The sequence below is a fragment of the Pogonomyrmex barbatus genome, unplaced genomic scaffold, assembly GCF_055798465.1.
Source record: "Pogonomyrmex barbatus isolate J1 unplaced genomic scaffold, ASM5579846v1 scaffold9, whole genome shotgun sequence".
Taxonomy (NCBI): domain Eukaryota; kingdom Metazoa; phylum Arthropoda; class Insecta; order Hymenoptera; family Formicidae; genus Pogonomyrmex; species Pogonomyrmex barbatus.
This window is the reverse complement of record NW_028297193.1, coordinates 5139474-5160828: the sequence shown is the minus strand read 5'-3', so window position 1 is coordinate 5160828 and position 21355 is coordinate 5139474. Positions and strand designations below refer to the sequence as shown.

The 21355-nt window shown below is 43.4% G+C and overlaps 2 protein-coding genes across 52 annotated transcripts in view; one reads left to right on the top strand and one right to left on the bottom strand.

The window, feature by feature from the left end:
* Nucleotides 1–4723, bottom strand: part of LOC105429033 (uncharacterized) — a 222470-nt gene extending 217747 nt beyond the window's left edge. For all 50 annotated transcript variants that reach the window (XR_016141305.1, XM_025218733.2, XM_025218732.2 and 47 more), the window contains exons 1-5: nucleotides 4563–4723; nucleotides 2351–2551; nucleotides 879–1264; nucleotides 533–776; nucleotides 109–286 (exon numbers count right to left, since the gene is read on the bottom strand). Coding sequence is in view for 49 of the 50 variants with exons in the window: in XM_025218733.2 (XP_025074518.1) it covers nucleotides 109–286; nucleotides 533–776; nucleotides 879–1264; nucleotides 2351–2524 (982 nt within the window). In the remaining variant the exon portion in view is untranslated. The remainder of the gene's footprint in view (nucleotides 1–108; nucleotides 287–532; nucleotides 777–878; nucleotides 1265–2350; nucleotides 2552–4562) is intronic.
* A 2973-nt stretch (nucleotides 4724–7696) lies between these two features.
* Psq (pipsqueak) overlaps nucleotides 7697–21355 on the top strand; it is a 38732-nt gene continuing 25073 nt past the window's right edge. The window contains exons 1-2 of one of the 2 annotated variants that reach the window (XM_011641747.3): nucleotides 7697–8183; nucleotides 8869–9673. In XM_011641747.3, coding sequence (XP_011640049.1) covers nucleotides 9666–9673 — 8 coding nt within the window. In that variant the 5' untranslated portion in view covers nucleotides 7697–8183; nucleotides 8869–9665. Of the gene's footprint in view, nucleotides 8184–8867; nucleotides 9674–21355 lie in introns of those variants that run through there. The other variant, XM_089084980.1, reaches the window with a different exon arrangement.

Here is a 21355-nt window from a genome sequence, read left to right as displayed (position 1 = left end):
TCGTGTATTACAAATCACATTGCTTTTAAATAAGAGAAATAAACCCTGCGTTTCGCTACGATAAAATAAAAAAAATCATAACTATGACAAATAATATTTGAAACTTACCGGTGTGTTGGGCGGTGTCGTGGGACGGTCCAGCTCGACTATTATCCTGTTCCGTATCATTGAAATCATTCATTTCTTCGTCTAGCGTCAGGTCTTCGACGCCCTCTTCAGCATCGTCCAGGTATTCAGACTTTGGCTCGATAAGATTATCGTTTGGCTCGGGCTTTTCAAGTGGCAGCTGTAGAATATAAAGTGTTAGCGATTTCAAAAAAGCCTATTCACAAGAACATAATTCACAAAAAAGAAATTAAATTTGTATCGCACTGTTTCCACACTGCTGTGGTAAAGAAAAGATAAAACCAAGGCAGTAGGACAAAGAACGAACTTTTCTTTACCAACGAAGCGAAAGAAACAGCGCTTTTGGCGACAGCTTCTATTAGACGTTGGCATACATAAGAGATACTAAAATTTGAACACAAATTACCTGTAACATCTCGTCGGCCGGTTTTGTCAACTGCGTCATTAAAGCTGACCTGCCGAGAGAATCTGTCGGGTCTGCATGTACTTTTTCATCTGCCACAGGCGCGATACCAAGCGCCGGTACACCCATTTGCTGGGGCATGTCGCTGGAATTCGATGCATCTTGGTTCTCTGTCGTATTATCTTCAGTTAAACTTCTTCTTCGAAACCTTTTTCTTTTTCTGGATATTGGACTTTGCGAACCTTCCCTGTAAGAACAGATAGCATGATTCATTAGTAACGCTCTTGAAACAAGTCACACAATCGCATTTGAAAATTACATTGAAAGTGTTCCTTTCCAAGATACTCACCTCGAGGAGAGCCCTTTCGACACCTGAGGACTAGCCGTATCCTCTGGTGTATCGCCCACGGAACTTGGCGCCAAACTCTGCCTAGGAACTTTGTTCTTTTCTATCGTCAGACCGGAAGACGCGTGTGGAATGTCTAACGACGGTGCTGTGGGTTGTGAGACGGTTTTTTGTGGCCTGGACTCCGTCTTACTACTGCTAGCAGTTTTACTTTCCGAAAGGCCCTTAATTTGCAGAGACTCAGCGGCTTTGAGAAGTGCTGCCAATTGGTCTTGGGAAATGTTTACTTCCCCTCTGTACATATAGTCCATCATTGCTTTAAGTTCTTTGAATTTAACATCTTTGAGTATAAAGACCGGGTGCTTGTCATAATGTTCGCTGAGGAGGCACTGTAACATAAAAATACATAATCTTCTCAAACAAACAATCACAATGTCAACTGTATATATATATATATATATATATATATATATACATTTTCCAAATTCACATTAGATACAAATGTACCGTACTGTATGTATACAGCTATAAATATAATATATACTGTCTATGTATACATACAATATACAAATAAAAGAACTATATATAAACTTAGACTATAAATCGCAAAAGTGCAGGCAGAATTATTTATTCAATCGATCATATATCCTGTATTGCAGCTAAGAATGCAAAATGCTATATTTGATACGAAGCTATATCCATAAGGCATACACACAATTCGAGCATATTATTAATTTTTATAGAACGCTCAATTCAATTATTGCAACAGCCGCTCTGCATCCCCACCCATATTAGGGTAAAATCCCAGGGCAAGTGCCCTGGAAATCAGCCATCTTGCTTTCCTTGTATTGATCAAGAGGACCTAGGAGGGGGCTTCAGGCTTTTGCTCCCCACTCTCCCCCACTGCACCTCCTACACTCCTGCCCAGGCACGTTCAACAAGCACGGCCATCTTGTTTCAACTTGAGATCCCCCTACCCCTTTGCTTCTCAACAATCTATCTCACTCCCTCCCAACGTATTTCGTATTGATCTAACCCGACGGAACCAACTGGACAAAGAAGCAAGGGGGGAAAGCTTTACGACATACAATTATAATTTGCTATGGTCATAATTAATTTTGCCATATCAGAATTTTTTTCAATTTTTCCTTGATTTTTATGCGAAAATAACCAATAATCACAATATAATATAATTATCAAAAAAATTGTTTTAACATTATGATTTAAATCATCACAACCATGTGTTACTTTACAATTGATTATTCACAATTTATAATCATTATTAATGAGCAAAATAAAAAATTTTACCAAATCATATCAATTGATTTATTTGATTAAATAATAGCAATTACGTGAGATCTAAAGAGAATAATATAGAATGAGCACCATAAATTGAAAAATGATTTCAAAATTTTTCTGAGAGATAAGCCTGATGATTTCTAAGATTAAGTAATGACAAACAATATATTGCTTACCTCAAAATATGGACTGCACGCAGAGAGGACAACTTTGTGGGCCTTGAGAGTCTTTCCCTCCGCTGCCAGGGTGCAGTCAACCAGCGTCCCGCTTTCGAGGAGTGTGTCGAAGTTTTGTATGAGCGTACTTTGGTGGTTGTTCCACCTGAGACAGAACTGCTGGTCGTCCTCCATGGTAGTTCTGGCTTCGTTTCCTCGTTTCTGCACAGATGAGAAAGCAGACGTGAGTAATGTCGGTTGCATGCCAACAAAAAAAAAAAAAAAAAAAAAAAAAACAAAAAAAAAACAAAAAAAAAACCCCGGACAACGTACGAATGCCGAAACTTGCCGATGGAGTCGTCCTCTCTTTCTCTCTCTATTTTCTCGTTTCGTTTCTTACTATCCTATCGATCGACCGAGCGACCCGACGCTATGTCGTCCTTCCACGACCGATTATTATCGCGCACATCGAGCCGGACGACGTACTCGCGAAAGTACGTCTTACGATTTTTGTACCGTTTCCGACGGTCCAGCGTTTTCCTCTCTCCTCCCGTGACTCTCCCTTTTTTTCTCGCACGCGGCCCTCGCGGGAGGACGACGGAGACGAAAGCTCCGCAACGAAGCGCTGAAGCTTCCAAAATGGCCGTGTGAGCGATGCGTCGGTCGGATCGCTCTTCTGGCCTTTTCCTTTGTGCGTGTCTCGTAACGGTAATGGACTGCTTGGTGGGGATGATGCAGGAGGACGCGCAAGCACCGCGCACGCGCAACTGCGACGTCCGGACTGCGCGCACGGCTTGCGCAACAACGGCGGAGGCCCCGGGGACTCAGGGGCGGCTGCCGGCACCGTCGCCGTCACTGGACCTCCTTACGGATGTTACTCAAGAACTTTTTTTTTTTTTTTTTATCAAGGCCGGAATCCGTAAAGTCATTTTTTACGCGACGAAAATCGCGAGAACGTGATATCAATATTAAAGAAAATCGTAAACGATTCAATCCAAAACACCAGAAAAAAGGAAAACAATGTTAAAAAAAATCGTGTGCTTCTATAAAAACAAAGTAATATCATAGTCGGCAATCTCGAAAAAATTGCTACAACGTGAAATGATTCACGATTGATTTACGCATTTTCATCATGATGTTTTCAACGATCTCAACGATCACCGTCCGAAGCGCAACAAACGAAACCGGGACAGGTCTAACCCGATTTGCATCAACACAATTTACATTAGCGGCGCGCAATAAATACAGAAAATCGATCACGCGGTCGCGAGCAACGCAGGGGAACCCATGGAGGGGGGATACCGGACACGGCGACTAAAGCGGGGTACGCAGTCGCGAGGTACCATGAGGACAACTATCACAAGAGAGAAAAAGAGATATAGAGCGAGAGAGCAGTCCATTTCTCAGTCGCACGCGATTGCGTAATCTATTTATATTGTTATCTCGCGTGTGTGTGTGGTGCGCGCGCGCGCGCGCGCACACACACACCACACACACACACACACACGCGCGCGCGCGCGCGCGAAAGAGTTCATTACGTCAGACGATACCGATGTGTGCGCGCGTTGGTGCATGCGTTGTATGTGAGCACGAAAACAAATTGTTGACAGATAATTTATCCGAATCGCGTTAATACGCACGCGCTTGCGTCGCCGCGCTACAGGAATATGAGAAAGAAAAAAGCGCGGGGCGGAGAGGATAAGAGTGGAACTGTTTCATAGCGACGCGAGATGCCCTCTCGTTACACGAAAGGGAGAGGGGAAGGAATTGCACGATACCGCGAGAGTGGCGAATGGAGACGTGGATCACAATATGGCGGTTGGCGAGGTCGTGCCCGGGACAAAATGGCGACGGGTGGAAAGCTCTCGACGGAAAACCACAGCGATCGATCCCGTCGCGCTCGCGCCGACCTGATTCCCCGCGCTCGTGCGTCGCGTCTGGACAATGACACTGAAATCGCAAACGCTACGCCACTAAACGCGGGAAATACGCGCATCTCACCCGCCATCTTCGAGAATGACGATTACACGATGCGGATCGCGGTGATGTGACGCGAGCTACACGCGAGACCTCACGACGTCCCTCACGACTCGAAAACACTCGCCATTCTATGGACCCGCCCGCCGCGCGCCATGTCATCCGCATTCTCCGCACAATTTCCCCAAGCTCGAAATATTCGATCCGAGAATCGCGCGAGCCCGTTTCCACGATTACGTAAAACGTGGTCACTCACCTAACAAGGGAGATATAAAACAATCTAATATCACAGCAATGGAGTCGGTGAAAAGTAAAACAGCGTGGAACGTCCAGGCCCGGCGTCCGCCTCGTGCGCTGCCCTTTTCAACAATGGCGTAGCTCAACGCCTCTTAGCTCAGCCGCCGCGGACCGCCGTCGGAGGGCGCAGGCGTCCGAAACCGCAAGCCGAAGTAAAACGCGTCCCGGAGCGAGCAAGAAGGAAAAACAGGAAAAACGCGGCGCGCATGCGCACACACGGAAACTCGCTACTGCGACGTGATTGAGAATAACGAATCCCGACGCCACCGAGGCCAAAATACGTTTAAAACCGTTTCAAACGGATTAGGAATTGAAATTGGATTGGAATTTGACCAATTAGAATTCACGAAATTTGAGATTTTTTTTTTCTAATCGATCAAATATTTCATTCTTATTTCAATTCTAATATCTGTAATCTGAAATAAATTTTATAGTCAAGATTCGTTATTTTTTGATGGCTGTCAAAAAATTCGGCATTCGATGATCCTGACAGGATTTACTTTTTACAGGTCTTCGGAAAGACGAGATTCTCCAATGCTCGGACCAATAAACGCGTCCCGAAAATCATCAAAAAAGAATGAAAGCTGAGGCGCACGTACGCCGACGCGTATCGATTTTCAATTCCATATTTTATTGCGCAAGCTCTCCTCGCCTCAACTTCACCTCAATCGAAATGACGATTTTAGAAATTTGCTCGAGGCAATTTCGAGAGAACGGTCGGATGTGACTTGAATTCATCGCATCACACTGAAATTTTCAAACCTCATTTCCATTTAAATCATAACTTTTATATAATATACTTGATAGCACAAGTTACAGCATGGAAAAAAAAAAAAAAACAAGTTCAATCATATTTTCTTCTTCCATATATATTTCCGGAAAAGTGAAAAATTGTGATTGATCATTGTGTGCTTACGAGAAAATAATTGTCAAATGGTACGAAAAATTCGCGTTGGTAACAAAAATTAGCTTCGCGTTACAGTTTTATCTTAATTGAACGATAATTATGATTGCATAAATCATAATCATTATATACAATCTATTTAATTTATGATTTCTAATAGCAAATAAATTTATTAATTTCGAACTAATTTATTATTCTATTAATATATTAATTATTCTATTAATCAATAGAATAATTAATATATTAATCTATTAAAAAATATTAATTTCGAAAGCACATTTTTTAAAAAATTTCATGATAAATAGTACTAGTAGATTCTTAGTACTTTAATTCAATATTATTTTTATCTATACTATATATATTTGATATATTAATATTAATTAATTAATATATAACGAAAATATATTAATAAATATATTATAATAAATATATAATTAATAAATATATTAATAACTATAACATTAATATGTTAATAACTGATATTAAATGATATTAACTAATGATATTAACTAATGATATTAACTAATGATATTAACTATTAATAACTATATTAAAAAATGATTAATATAAAAAATTACATAGAAAATTCTAAATTCGTTCCACATTATGTTTCTATCGACGCAAGCGACGTTTGTTATTCCTCGTTTGTTATGGCATAGCTCGTAACGTTACAATTCTGTTTTATCATCGTTGTTTATTTTTATTCCGTGTTTTAACCACGAGTATTTTAACCGCGAGTAGATATATAAAACAGAAACGGAATCCGATCGTATAAATTCCGAGCGTTGATTGGAATGCCAATAAAGACTGTTTAATTGCCGTAATAAAGCAGAGAGAAACCGCTAAGATTAACCGTACGCCCTTTTGTCTCGAGTTTTGTCGTTACGGTCCTTTACATAATCTCAGATGCGAGACGGTCTTTCGACTTGTATCTATCTTTGTCTGAGATAATCAAAGCAAACAAATCGAGCGCGCGAGAAGATAGATTCGATCGCGATATCTTAATTGTTATTACGGCATTTCATTATCAAAGCGATAAACGAATATCTCGGTGGGGCGCATTGAAGATCTGAAAATTTTACGTCGGACGACGTCATGGCGGACGTGTCCCGCCGCTTTTCATCCCGGCGCTACAGTCATGGCCGACGCTTTCCCGAACCTCTCATAACGCGACCTCGATCACTTTTCTATATTTAGCGATCGTCGACTCGACGAAACGCCATCCATAGATACAACGCACGCGCGATAGATAAGTCAAACATAACACAATAACTTGAAACGACAAATTGTTGATCGGTGCGCCGCAATCGTCGATAATCGCATGATAATAAAGGACGATTACGTAACGAAGAAAAGATTAAATTCCTCCAGCGTCCTCTCCCCCCTTCCTCTTCAACCCTCGCGGCGATGCGAGGCCATCGCTTATATGCTCGATTAAACATGAAATTTGCACACAATCGCGCTATTACGTTTGTCCCCTGCGTAATTCGCGGATCGACCGATGTTTACAAATACAAAATAAGGCGAAACGCGCATCGCGTGCTCGGTCGTTCACCGAAATTGCAAATGCAAATATACGATTACCTTCAAGACGGAGACGCCCGCCCGATCGTTCGTCAAATCGCGTGACAGAGAGAGATCATAAATTACGAGAGCTCGCGTTCGCGAATTCGTGCCGCTGTACGATTTTTATTGGACGATAACTCGGTTTGAGGTGCAATAACCTCCGTCCGCGAAGTTTCTCGTCGCAGCATCGCGGATGGTCTCCCACGTGTGTGTCGGTCCGGATACGTTCGAGCGAGCACGTCGGCCCGATCTCTCGAAGCGTCGTCGACATCGGCGAGAGACCGGTCCGCGCATAATCTTACGCGTACCTACGTAATGGCCGACCTCGCCATTCCCGAGCGAGACAAAATGGCGAAAAACTCCCGAAAAAGTTCCGGGAAAACTCGTTCGAGCTCTTCGCAAGTGATACTTCGGAATCTCGCCGAAAACCGCATGATTTCGCAAGTGCGGAATGAAAATCGCGCGGTTTTCCATGCCATCGGGGAGAACGCGAGAACTCGGCGACGCGACATGGCGGAGCGCGACCTGATTTTCCGGTAAACTTTCCACGATGAGAGGACCGAGCACACGACGCGAGGGACATCGTTTATGCGAGGGAAAAAACGCATAAACGAGAAAAACAGACTGGATTCCTTACTCACCTATGTATTGGCACAGTCTAAATATCACAAGAGGACGAAACTGGAGGGGAAAACTACGCGTCCACTCCTCAGCGTTCACTACTCGAGCGTCATGGGTCCTTTTTACACAATGGCCGTGCCGCGGTACGCGCTCATACGATCGATCAGTTTCTGCGAGAGGACAACGCCAGAACGCACGGAAACGGAGCTCGCCTCCCGTCGCAGTGCTCCCAGACGCGGCGCAGAACCCGCCAATTCGCCTTTTGCGCATCGCGCAGGAGGACATTGGCGGGGGGGAACGAGAGAGAACGGTCCAGGAACGTCGCGCGCGAGCGTCACGGGCGCCGGCGACGTGTGACCGTGTTTCCTCGTGCGCAACTTCGATGATGATGGAAAATACCGAGACAGTCGCGTCTCTCAGAAAGAGAGCGGAACAAACGCTCCGAATAATAGACAGCAGCAGATCCGAAAATGACACGTCGAAGTTTAGGTATTTTACTTTCTTAAGTATTCTGTTTGTCTATCTTTGATTTGTGCACGCAAATCCCGCATGCTTACTGACTTAATCTAGAGATTCTTATCGCATTCTATTTACTGTTCTGAAGGGAAAATAGAGGACTTTAAAAATGTTAATCGAAAAAAAAAAAATAATCTCACTTCCTTTAAATCGGTTAAAATTTAAACGAAATATTTATGTAGCAATATAGTCGCAGTAATTGAACAAATTTACTCATGTATAAAATGAGAAGATTCGTTATTCAATAATTTTGTAATTTGATTCACAAAATTGTTTATATGAAAAAATTCTCGAATACAAAATAAACTTCGAGCAAAATTACATAATATTCACGAAAGAGAAATCGATATCCGTTCCTATTAATGCAAATTAACTTTGACCTTGATTTACTCTTTATATTAATTGTAGAAACTAAAAAAAAAAAGATAAAAAGTAAGTTAAGCCGAGATTAAAGTTAATCTACATCGTGATGGAAATAGACGTTAGGACTTAGAACGTATTTGAAAGTGGTGCCCTCTGGTACTTGGTTACCCGCGCGCTTTCGAACATTACGCGCCTGGCGAACGACGCTACGTCGCGCTATTGGCATGGGGTGGGGGGCGCGCAACGCTCGAGTGGGGACTGGTGGTGGGGATAAACAGCCGGGTTTCCGTTCTAGGGCGCGTTCGTGGCGTAGCGCAGCCGGCGCGGGAGAGGCGAAAAGCGGCGCGCGGGAGAAGTGGAAAGCCGAGAAGAGAGAGCCGACGAAGGGAAGAATCGGGGTCCACAACAAAATCGCTTAATCGCTTTGCGCCACCGTCCGCGACGGAGCACGGCCCCGTCCGTCGCCGCCACCACCACCGCCATTGCAGTGCCCCCTAGTGTGCATGCATGCCCGACGCTTTCTCTCTCTCTCTTTTTCTCTCTCCTTTCCCCTTTCTCCCCCTTTCTCCTTTCCGCCGATTCGCTGCGCCTCGATCTCCGTCTTTCTCTCCTTCTCCCTCTCCCTTTCCCTCTCCCTTCCTCGCCTTCTCCGGTCTCTCCCGCTGTCTCTGTCTCCCCGTGATTCGCTATGCCACTTCGGACCGCGACGTTTTCACGGGCAATCCGTGAGTGACAGCTGCCAGTGGCCAACGCGGTGCGTGCGTGTCTCTCGTGGTAGATTGGCACGGCCGATACCGGCTGTGCGTGCGTGACAGTTGCGTGCGTGCGTGCGGGCGTGTGTGCGGGCGTGCGTGCGTGCGTACGTGCGTACGTGCGTACGTGCGCGCCAAGTACGCTTGACGAGAAACCGTTCTCGTTTCGCGCCCTCACGTCGGTGTGTTTATCATCTGATATATAACGAAAGTGTGTGCATCATCGACACCCTCTTGAAGGATCTTGGAGTAACACGGGATTGGCGATTACAGCGGTGCCCGGACCGTCGTTGCTGCTCCTGCTGCTGCTGCTGTCGCAATTTGATTTGTGGGTCAGGTCATGGTGAGGTACGTAACAGTCACGATCGTGCATGAATCCCCGCGGAGATTTGACGTCGTCGAGACCACGTCGCGGTCCTCCTTTCCTCAAACGTCATTCGCATCATTCGTAAATTACTCGGTTTCTCCACGAGCATTTGCATTCGCGAGCGCGAATGTCACTTTTTATTCGCGATGCGCTTAGCCATGAAATTTATTTTGACGCTGAAAGCGAGTCTCGCGTCGTTCAACTGGCACCACGCTTCCGAGCGAAGCGTCCTGGAACGTACGGCGCGTATGCTCCTTTTATTTTTCCTTCTTTTGATTATCAATAAGGCCACGTGCTTCCCGGGCAAGTGCGCCAGTCAATGAGCCAATTGCGAAACGCGAACGGGCGACAATACCGCGCGTCGCGCCTTTGTGTGCGAAATTACGTGCGAATTTACGCTCTAATGGCATTACAAATGTGTAAGTATTATACTTTCGTGCCTGTAAGAATCTCCAATTATCAAATTTAATGCGACTATAAATATTGATAATTTCAAATTTCTCAAATCTCTAAACCAATGAGCTAAGATGCATTTATCGTAGCTTAGATTCGACTTACACGATCGCGAGAGTTACAATTCACGAAACAAGGAAATTTATCTATTTTTGAAAAAAAATGGCGTACAATTTTTTACAAAGAAATCTGAAATGGCTTTAAAAATGAAAATCCTTCGTAATTATCAGATCGACTCGGTCAGGCGCATGCTTTTCTAATGCGCGCATTAATCCTCTCATTCGAAACGAGGTAAAAATCGACAGAGCCGTCGATTTCCCCCGTTTTTCCTTTCGCGGCCGTAGACGCGAAGCCGCATTGTTTTGACTTCGTAACGCGCCCAGCTGGACGTGCAGCGCTAAACGTACCTATTGTACATGTAATATATATATATACATGTACGTATAAACGCGCGCGCGTGACACGATCCGATGCACTTGTCGTCACTTTAAAAACGACCTGTCGAGTGATGCTCGTGCTGATTTAAAGCGAGGTTCTCTCCCGGAATAAGGACGCGCGCGCGCGTCTCCGCGGCCACGCGGTTTTCGGCTGTTCGAAACCGCCGTGTCACCCGTTACGGTAGGTCACGTGCGCGATGCACCGGCCAATAATCGACGATTACGAACGCGCGGGATGCATTCGGATGCGATGGCCGTAGCGGAGTGACCAGAAGACGCGCCTGTCGTCAAGACGTTTCTTCCCGACGTGATGAGTCCAGAAAAACCGCGCCGGAATACCAGAAATTATATCCGGGAAATTTTTCTATTTCTTCTCATGGAAACATTATTCTGGATTAGAAAGGTAGATTGTTGCAATATGTAAATGTTCAGGGCAGTTAGGTAGGAGTTTCTTAAGTATAAAGAATCTGTTCTATGTATGTGTATTTATGCACTAAGTCAATTTGATTAAACATCTCCACGTGAAGGATCTAATTAGTGAAATTCCGTGTGGAATTTCTTTTTTCCTTTTCTTCTTTTTCATTTACGACGAACCGGAACGGCGTAATAGGTGGTCATCATTATTTTAATTTAATTCAATTATGTCCATCAGCCTGGAGGTGCGCAAAATGTTTCCCTGTATTATTCACACAACCCTGACACGACCGGCACTTTAATAAATTAATACGATTTAATATAAATTATAATAAATTAATATGAATTAATATTGATTATAATAAATTAATATAAATTGATATAGATTCATAGTTCGGCATTCTCGGCGACATTCACGGCATCAAGTTTAACAGAATTTCTTCGTCCCTGTTAATACGATAGACCGACTTCGACGGCAAGACGACATCGAGAGATATCGAAAACATCGATTTCACAGTGCGGATCAATAAGTGTTCCCGGCATTATTAGCACACTTCTCGTCCGTCTTCTCCCGTTTCGCGTTTTCGTCGACAAACTCCGCGTTGATTGTCGGACGATCGTCGTATTTTCCTGTCAACGATCACCGTCGTAAGTTGGATCGCGTGTCGATTGCCGTGCGTGACACGATCGACGAAAGGCTTGACGGGAGCGCTCGTTTCATCATGTATACGCGCGTGCGGTAAACGGGTTTATCTCGATAATTAAATGACCGTCAAATACGAGAAAATCGTCGATGATTGATGGTGACCGATCGGCGAAGTTTCATAGTCGTACCACGACTATCTCCCTATGCGCCCTCCCTATCTCCCTGATACATTGACAAATTTGTCACTGCCGCTTCATAAGAACTTAGAACGGTACTTAATCGTTCCTAAAATTCGCGACTGTCTTTTTATTTTAATATCACCGGTAGTATAAGTAAAATTGCTGTCGCCTCTTGATCGAGATGTTTTAACATTTTCGTGTTTAAATTCGCGTTGAATATTATTGAAAAAATTGTCCATAGAAGATATTGAGAATATTGAGCGCAATTTTTTTTTTTTATAACTCTGCGAACGATATACGACACGGCCATATAAAAATGTAGTTTCGGTCCGCGTACGCAAGCGTGAACGCTTGTAATCGACTCGATTAGGGATCGCTAGTTTAACGATGCACGATCTTTCGTCTCACGACGAATGGTTCGTGAGGCATCCCGCGAGATTTTCTCCGCGCGCAACGGTTCGCCTATACATCGCGCTCGCGCGGCGCCGATGATAAAGAGAAATGCTGCCTAGAAAGCAGGTCTTGGCTGAATCTAGGCCATCCTGATGATGGCGCGTGCACATTCTCCACAATTTTACTGTTCCTTCTCTCAGCCTTGCCTCACGTTCGTTCCCCGTCGCGCGTTCGACGGAACAACACCTTTTCTCTATTCCTCTTCGCCTCCCCCTCCCCCTTTCTCTGTCTCTCTCTCTCTCTCTCTCTCTCTCTCTCTCTCTCTCTCTCTCTCTCTCTCTCTCTCTCTCTCTCTCTCTCTCTCTCTTTCCCACTCTATTCAATCTATCTTGCGCATATTCTAGCCTCAGTCTCTCCCCTCTCGTTCTTCCCTCTTTCTATTCCCTCTGCCTTTCTCCTCAGCCTCTCTCCGCGTACGTCTCCTCTCCTCTTCCATCGATCGCCTCCTTCTCTCTTCCTGCCTCTTTTTTTCCCCACCCGACACGATTCAAGGATCGAGTTCCGGAGGACGACCAGATGCGAATCGGCGAAAAAAAGAGAGGGAACGCGAAGATCACGGTACCGTAATGCCCCATGCGCGCGCGCGCGCGACGACGACGAGATTTACAAATTGCAAAAGCGAGAACGAGTCTTCGCCGCAAGTCTCTGTCTCAATAGCACGTTCGTAACTTCGTTTGTGAAATGTGACGCGATGGTGATGGGTGGGCGTATTATGGGATGTTTGACTTTGCCACGCAATACGAGGTCTCTTACGCTGCCGCGCAATAATGGGAAGAATTTTCCAAGGGAGAGGTGAACGATCTTCTTTTCGTTTTTCTTCATTTGAACTCTGAGTTTAAACATATCAATGCGGTTTATATTAAAGAAATTGTTTAATTAGCGTGAATTTTGCACGGCTAAAAGGTTCTCTGGCAGTTGAATATGACAATTTTTTCAATAAGAATAAAGATTAAAAAAAAAAAAAGAAAAATAAAATATAATCTAAAATCAGTATAATCAAGCCGTGATACACGTGCGGACAATTCAACATCCTTCTTTTTATCTCTCATCTTCTTCTTTTTATTATCCGTTTCTGTTCTCTCCTACTTCGTCGTTCTCTTTTCTTCTCCACTTCTTGGCCTTCGGACTGACTCCTCACGGGAATCTGCGCAGTTTCGCCACTGTCTAATTTAAATACGATCACCGTACGATCGTTCGCGTATACGCGAGCGTAATTGAATTTTGATTGAGGCGCTTTTACATTCAAATTTTTTTAGGCCGATGCGCTTACATCCTTTTCCCGTCCCGAAATTTAGCGAGAAGTCGCCGGCATCATCGTCGAGCGAAACGATGTGGCGGCGAACGTTTTCTCGAGAGCGGGATCTCGCGTGTGTGTATGACTGACAGTGGGGCGATCGAGAGCGACCTAGAAAGGTTTCAAAAGACATTTTCCCGTTCACCCACGTACAAAGCCGCCCTCTCGCCGCGGGAGCGTAGAGCCGTGCGACATGAAACCTCGCGTACGACGATTGAGACGAGGCGCACGTACACGCATACGCGCACATGTACGTACAATAGTGACGAAGAGGACGAAGGCGGCGCGGAACGATGAGGAGAGGCAGAAGAAGAACGGCATGGAGAGTGAAGGAGGATAGGACAAGAGGTCATCGGAGACGAGGGGGAGGACAGAAAGGAAAGAGAACGCTGCTTGTACGTGTGTGCGGCGGACGCGTGTACGAATGTGTGTTTGGCTCACGTACGTGTGGACGTGAATGCGTGTGTAGTGCGCGCGCGCGCGCGCGCAGGAACAACGGAAAGTACGGAACGTAATACGGAGAAAACGCTGGTAAAAGGAAAGAGGCCCCTCTGCCTGCCTTTCCAATCGAATCGCCCGCCCCTCTCGCCTTTGTCATTTTCTCTTTGTCCCCGTTTCGGGTCTTCGTGTTCTCTCCCGGCTAAGTCGTCGCTGCGGCCTCTCTCTTTTTCGCACGGTCTCTCTCTCTCTTCCACCTCTCACCCTCTCTCTTTCTCTCTTTCTCTCTTTCTCTTTCTCCCGTTGCCTCTCCTCCACCCGGCTTCCTGTTCGTCCTTCCCGCTTCGTCTGACCTGCGCCTGACTCATCCAGAAGAACGAGAGAACTTCGTCGTTCTCTTCTTCTCTCTCCCTCCCCACATCTTCACTCCTCTCTTCTCCTCACATCTCTTCTACCCGGTATATCTCGGACGGGCAAAAGAGGGAAGCACAAAAAGAGCCGTGCCAGAAGGAGAACAACGGAGGGAGACGGGCATGAAACACTTCTCTTTCTTTGCTTTGCGCTCCGTGTACCGTTTCTTCTCCCACCCTTCTCCGCCCTCCCTCCTGCTTTGTCTCTTCACCCTCTGACTTCCCCCAATACCATACCAACTAACCTAACCACCCTAACCTTCTCTCCTTTCTTCCCTTGCTGCGTTTCGATCTGCCTTCGCCCGCGCCTCGTCCTTCTCTCTTCCTCCTTTTGCCTTCCCTCTCCCGTCCCTTCTCAGCTCGGCTGTGTTAGTCCACCTCCGCCTGGACTCCTTCGTCGACGTCTCTCGCCTCTCACCTTCGCCCTCCTCGCCTTTCCCCTCCTACCCTCCTGTCTTGCAGTCATCCCTCGTTCTTTTGCTCACCAACAACCCCTCCTGTCTTTTGAGCTCACGTCTCTTTCTCATACTTGCGACGTTTTGTGCATCCTGTTTCTTCTCCAAAGAAAACGCAAGACGAATGGCTCGATATAAGAGAACGGCAGAAAAACGAAAGAGGAAGAGAGGAAGAGTGAGATAAAGAGAGAGAGAGAGAGGGGAGTGGGTATAGGGGAAAGAGGGTTACACGTCGGTCGATTTTTCCATCCCGTCTTCAGTACTCGCTTACGTAAAAAGTTCTCTTGGATCAATTAAAGCGTCATTTTTTTATGCTTTCTTGAATGATGAGAACGCTTTTAAATAACAAAAGGATGAACAGAAACTCGCTAAAAAAATCTCTTACGTTACTATATTGATTACATAAAAATACGATCATATTTTTCAAAGAGACGTGTTAAATTAATAGATACGATTATAATTGACACGTTTGTGCTTACGCATATCCTTCGCTTGCGGTTGAGAGGAAGAAACGAGCGAACGGGACGCAGGGCGTCGTGAAGTATCGTCGGTAAAAGGAGAAAGGAGTTTCCTACGTTGCGGCGTAAAAAGGAGCGGTGCCAATCGACTGTCTTATACATATAATTGCCAAGGATGCTAGATGTGGTAGCGTGAGCTATTGCGCGTTAAACCATCTCGAAACGATTTCTTCTCGCCATATAAAGTTGATAGAAAGGCCATCCACGTCTGATTAATTAATCTGTAACACGCTAATTCTTCTTTGGTACTTGATTTCTAAAACTTTTGTTTTTGATGTGACGTTTTTGATTTGCGCTTACCCAAATCAGTAGATAAAGTTCTGGACATGTATATAATTCTACAATAAAATATTGAAGATTAATAGTAAACATAATTTTATTAATTTATGTATAAAATAATATTTTTGTTAAACTTATAAAATTTTGAAGAAACTGTAAATTTTTTTATTTTATATATTCATTCGCTGCTGTATTTTTCTCTCTTCACTTAATTTCAAAATTATGTTCAAATTGCATCTCAGTCTTACTCGCCATTTTTTATTCAGACGATAAAGTTATACGTACACATAAAAAAGACTATTATTGTTGATTACCGGATCGTAAAACTGCCAATATAATTTCATCGGAGCAAAATATGTAACTCTAGCCCACGGCACTTTCCACCAAGTTATAAACGAGCATCGCGCCTCGTATGCTATTCTTAAGATTACGATGTAAATGTCACACTCCCGGAGCTTCGCTCGTTCATTCTTCTTTGGCGATACGCTAATAAAGTCCAGTTGTTAGGTAAAAGAGAGAGAGGCTGGGTGGAGTACTCAATGAAGTGCACACTCGCAATACGCCGCCTTCGCATTGACGCTTTTAAGACTCGGCACACAGCTGGAAAATTAAAATCATTGCTTGAAGACATGTATAAAAAGGTATATTACGCAAAATTTTTTTATATATTAATTTTTATTCTTTGCGGGAAACGATCTCGCGAACATTATACAATTTGTCTAATTGTCTAATTGATATTGTCTAGATACAATTGCGCAGTTTCGTGAATTTAGTATTTATATGACGCTGTTTATTTTATGTACTAAATATAAACTCTGCTCTCGCGATAGAAAATTCTCTGCGCTAATGTCAGGGTTAAGTATGATACACGCACGAAACACGTCCAACACGGAGAAAAATGCGCGTGTGTCCTCTTTCAGTTAGCTCGTCGTTAATCGCCCCCAGAAATTGCTCGTGCGGTCCATTCTCTGCCTGAGTCACCCGTTTTCCATCCTCTTCTCTTCGCCATGACAACCGTCTCACTCTTCTTTTCTCTTTTTTTTTCTTTCTCTCTCTCTCTCTCTCTCTCTCTCCCCCCCTCCCTCCCTCTCTCTCTCTCTCTCCCCCTCCCTCCCTATCTCTTTCCCTTCGTCTTTCCCCATCGTTCATTACATCCTCCGCGTCCCTTCCTCGAAAAAGTAGCTCGTATCTTCCCTTCGCCCTTTTTCTCGCTCTCGCTCTCATCCTTTCCGTCAACGCTCTCTTTCCTTCTATTCTCTTCCCTCGCATTCTCGCTCGCGCACCGCCCTTATCTCCGGAGTTTCTCATTGTCTGAAAGGGCCATCTGTCCCCCCCCCCCTCCCTTCCCTTTCCGATTCTTTTTCGTCCTCTGCTTTCATCCCCTTCGCTTGAGCTCAGCGCGCACAAAAGAGCGGACTACTCTCCGCTATCCCCTGTTCACCACCCTCTTCTCTCTACCCTTTCTCCGCTTCTTTGTTCCTTGTGTCCGAGCTCTACTTTGGGATTGCTCTGCCAACATCGTCGTCGTCGTCGTCCTCGTCGTCGTCGTCATCGTCGTCGTCATCGTCATCTCACTGCTCCTTTCTCCATACTCGACGAGCTTCCTTCGGCTCTCTTTTCTTCGAAGAAGACCCACAAAGAAGCAGTAATTCCTAGAGGCAAAATAGCACATTCGATTTCTCCGAGCGAAAGGAGGGAGCGATGAGAACGTTCGACGCCGTAAATTGCGACGTATCGAGAAAAAGCGGGAAATGCGAGATAGAGAGAGAGAAGAAGGGGGCAGGAGGGAGAGATTCTTTCTCGCATGATCGCAGCTTCCGCGTTTGTTCGACGAACGCGAGAAAAAAAATGTCAAGCCGAGTCGAGTCGAGATATCGCTCGCAGCGGTCCACGTGCGACCTTGAGCGAGACCGCGTTCACCCTCCGCGCTTCGAGGGGTCGCAATTCCCCACTCGTGATCACGTGGTGGATCGGGGGTGGTTTCTACGGCCCTCGTTTATCCCGCTCTACCGACCGGACGAAAAGAGCGTGGAGCTCGTCGAGGAACACGAGAAAATGAAGGTCGCGCATTATCGAGATTTGTTGGACGGCAATAAAGTAAATGAAATGAATCCGTATAAATTATCCGTAAAATTTATGTAAATGCCATATGCAGATTCATAAATTAATGATTTATATTTTTCACTTTTTTTTTATATCCACTTTTACTGTAATAATGGTATTAGTTGGAGGATCAGTTTGAATTAAATGACTTGATTACAAATGGTTCTATCTAGAGAAAATGTTGAAACAATTGTAAATGTTAAAACAGTTGTAAAGATAAATTAATTTAATTAATTAAATATGTAATTAAATATAAACATATAAAATCTTTCTTTATAACATATAAAATGTTGCAAAGATCGATATGCGAACAACATATTGATATAAAAACTATCCATTCTCTCCCTCTCTCTCTCTCTCTCTCTCTCTCTCTCTCTCTCTCTCTCTTTCTCGTTCTCTCTCTCTGCTTCGTCTATCCGTTCTTTGATCGACCGCATTTAACTCACAAGTGACGACATTCAGGACGAGGTCTCGCTCTCGAGAAACAGCTACAATTTTAGTTTGCAACTGTTAGCTTCGAGAAAAATTGTTTTCTCGGAGACACAGCATTGACAAGCTCTATTTCCAAAACGAGAGGTGCAGGTGGCTTGCGTACAATGAGATGTAAGACATAATGTGAAAAGAAAAAAAAAAGAGGTCACGTTATTCGCGATACAGATTGATTTAAAAATTAAAACAACCAACTTATAAAATATTCGGAGCTATACAATTAAAATTAAATGAAATAATATTTTTTTTACAAAGGTTTAATAGCGACAGCATACAAAAAAAAGAATATTGGTTAATGTAAAAATATTTTAGTGTTAGTTAAGGAAAGATCATTTTTTTTCCTCAAAATATTAAAAAAAAAATAGCTATTGAATGTACATCGAGATAGAAGCGCGAGAAAGCAAGATAAAACTATAAAATATAAAGTTGTATTTCATTCTTCTGATTACAATTAAAAACTGTCTGACAGTTTTTGCCCCGCATCGGTATTCCCAGGATTAATTGCGCGGCGTAGAGCAAATATCTAATTTCCTTTCTCCTTTCTTGCTTCTCTCCACGTGTCACGGATCTCTCTCGCCGTTCTCTTCGCCCGGTGAAATGACGGTTCCGGGTGCGTCCGTTCCCTCCATCTCGAGGAACGTCGCGTCGTTCCTTTCGCCTCTCCTTTTCTTTCCTTCGAAATGCACGCGCGCGCAGAAATGGCAGCAGCTTAAGAGGAACGGGAGCTGTATGCGCAACATGTTCGAGAAAAATCTATGAAATGATAACATAGCAATATTTTCTGTCCTTTCACGACACATTCGCCGAATTCTTTGAAGACAACTTCGTAATGTCATTAGAATCGAAATTTTATTTTTAATGCGAGATCGATCTCTCTTTGATTCAACAATGAATATTTCCTCGCTTATTCGGCCATTTCAATATCGACCCCATAAAAGAAATCTACTATTATGTTACGCACAAACGAGTCTCGACTCATTAGATTTTGATAAAGAGAGAAATATTTCAGCAGAATGAGAAGTATTGTCTTTTGCTATCTTTTGCTATTGTTTCATTTTTCTTATACAAAATTCATTTCTTATACATTTTCCGTACACTTGCACGTACAGGAATATCCTGTACGCGAGTGTAACGAGGACTTGAACCGATGAGGGCGAAGGGGAACAGGTGAGCGGCCGAGAGAGCAGGAAAGGTGAACGGAGAGAAACGAAGAAACGAAGGGCATTCGGAATGCGGTACTGTTATGCCTTACGGTACGGAAATTAGGACCAGGCGACGTGAAGTCCCGCTGGTTATCATTTATTATGGTCATCGTAGAATAGAGAAATCTTTTTCTAATAGATCCTCACTTTAGTCTTATCCATACATTCGCTGATTTAATAACAGTTTAGACTCAAGCTGTGTGTGAAATGTGAGAGGCTCAAAACTGAACATTTTCTGAAAGTTCTGTCTTTGAAGGTTGAAAGTTAAAAGTTGCCGATTAAGAATTAGGGCTGAGAGTTAGAAAGGGTCAGAAATGTAAAGCCAAAAGTTTCGAGTTAAAAGTTGAAAGTCGAGAATTTTGAATTAATGTTAAGGGAAGAAGAGAAAATAAATAATTAAAAAATAGTGTAAATGATTGAAGAGAGTAACGTAAATTTATACAATTTAACGTGTCAAATTACGTAAAATCGTCGATCATATCTTTTATCAAATTATCGGAATTCTCTTCGGTGACATTTGAGAGATGAAATGTTAACCGAAAAACAAGTCGGTCGTTTCATGAAAGAAGAACAGTCGCACACAATTGCAACCGCGTGAGGGGACGTGGGAAGATCATTGATGCAAACCCGGCAACGCGTATGGGAACGCTTTTTACATCTACCAAAAGACATATCACGCTCCCATAGTCGATTCCTACCATTCCTGTCCTCGATGCGAATTTTTTTGGAGAGAAGCGCGTCTTCTACGAAAACGCGAATGTCTCGAAATGAAATTTGATCTCTCGATTTTATTCCAATTTTTAAGCAAAACTATCTTTAAGAAAAATACTCGGAGATGTTTAATATGCTAGAAAAAAATTTTCTTTCTAAGATTAATACAATGATCAGACTACAATTACACAATTTCTTTTAATTTAAAATAATAGTCTCTTTTTTGACTGAGAGTTCAAATCATTACTGTCTTCTACGACATTGCAAACTTTTAACGCGATCTTTCATGTAAAGTTTTGCTGGGGACAGCAGACTTCTCAAATGAGTTTCATTCGTACAAATGTGTTTACGAAGATAGAAATTTAAATTTACAAACAATTTCCATTTTCTTCTAAAGCAAATCGGATTGCAGTAATACCCTAGCTCAGATAACAGTTACTCGGTAAGAACATTTATTCGAATGAATCTCGATTCTGTGCCAAATTTTAACTTAGGTCTTCAAGAAAGGTACGACGGCCGTGCTTCTCTCAAGATCCGCAATGCAGATATTTTTTTCGTGTGTGCGACATTAGTAGGTGTTTGCATCGGGTATTGCACCGCGAGAAATATTGCAGTCGAAGAAAGACGATATTGAAATCTCTCAAAGAACGAGTTCATCTTATGCTACGGACGTAAATTGGAACCCGTTGCGTTTCTCTCCTTTTCTTATTTAATACAATTCTTTCTTCTATGTCGGCTTCTCTATCTTCAGCTTTCTCTCTTCCCCCTCTCTCACTCTCTTTCTTTCTATTCTTCACCTTCCAATGGAAGTAGACTTGGCGTCTTTGCTTTTCCCTGGCGAGGGAATCGATCGAAAACAAAGTACCAGAAGAAAATAATTGCACTTGAATTTACAAATTCTTGCCGTCGATTTTATCGATTAAAGTTTTCATCAAACTCGCAGGAAAACATACGAAGGTCTTTTTTTGCATTTTTCAAAATCGATTATGCTTATTTTCATTGTTTCAATAATTCTCTAATCCTAATTAATTTTTCTCTCCCTTTTCTTCATCTATATCTATTTATAAATATGAAAATATAAATTTTTAATATATTGGGTTTTCTCTCCTTCTCTCTCTCTCTTTCTCTCTCTCTCTCTTAAAATAATTTGCATCAAAAATCATGCGCCGAAAAACGAAGATT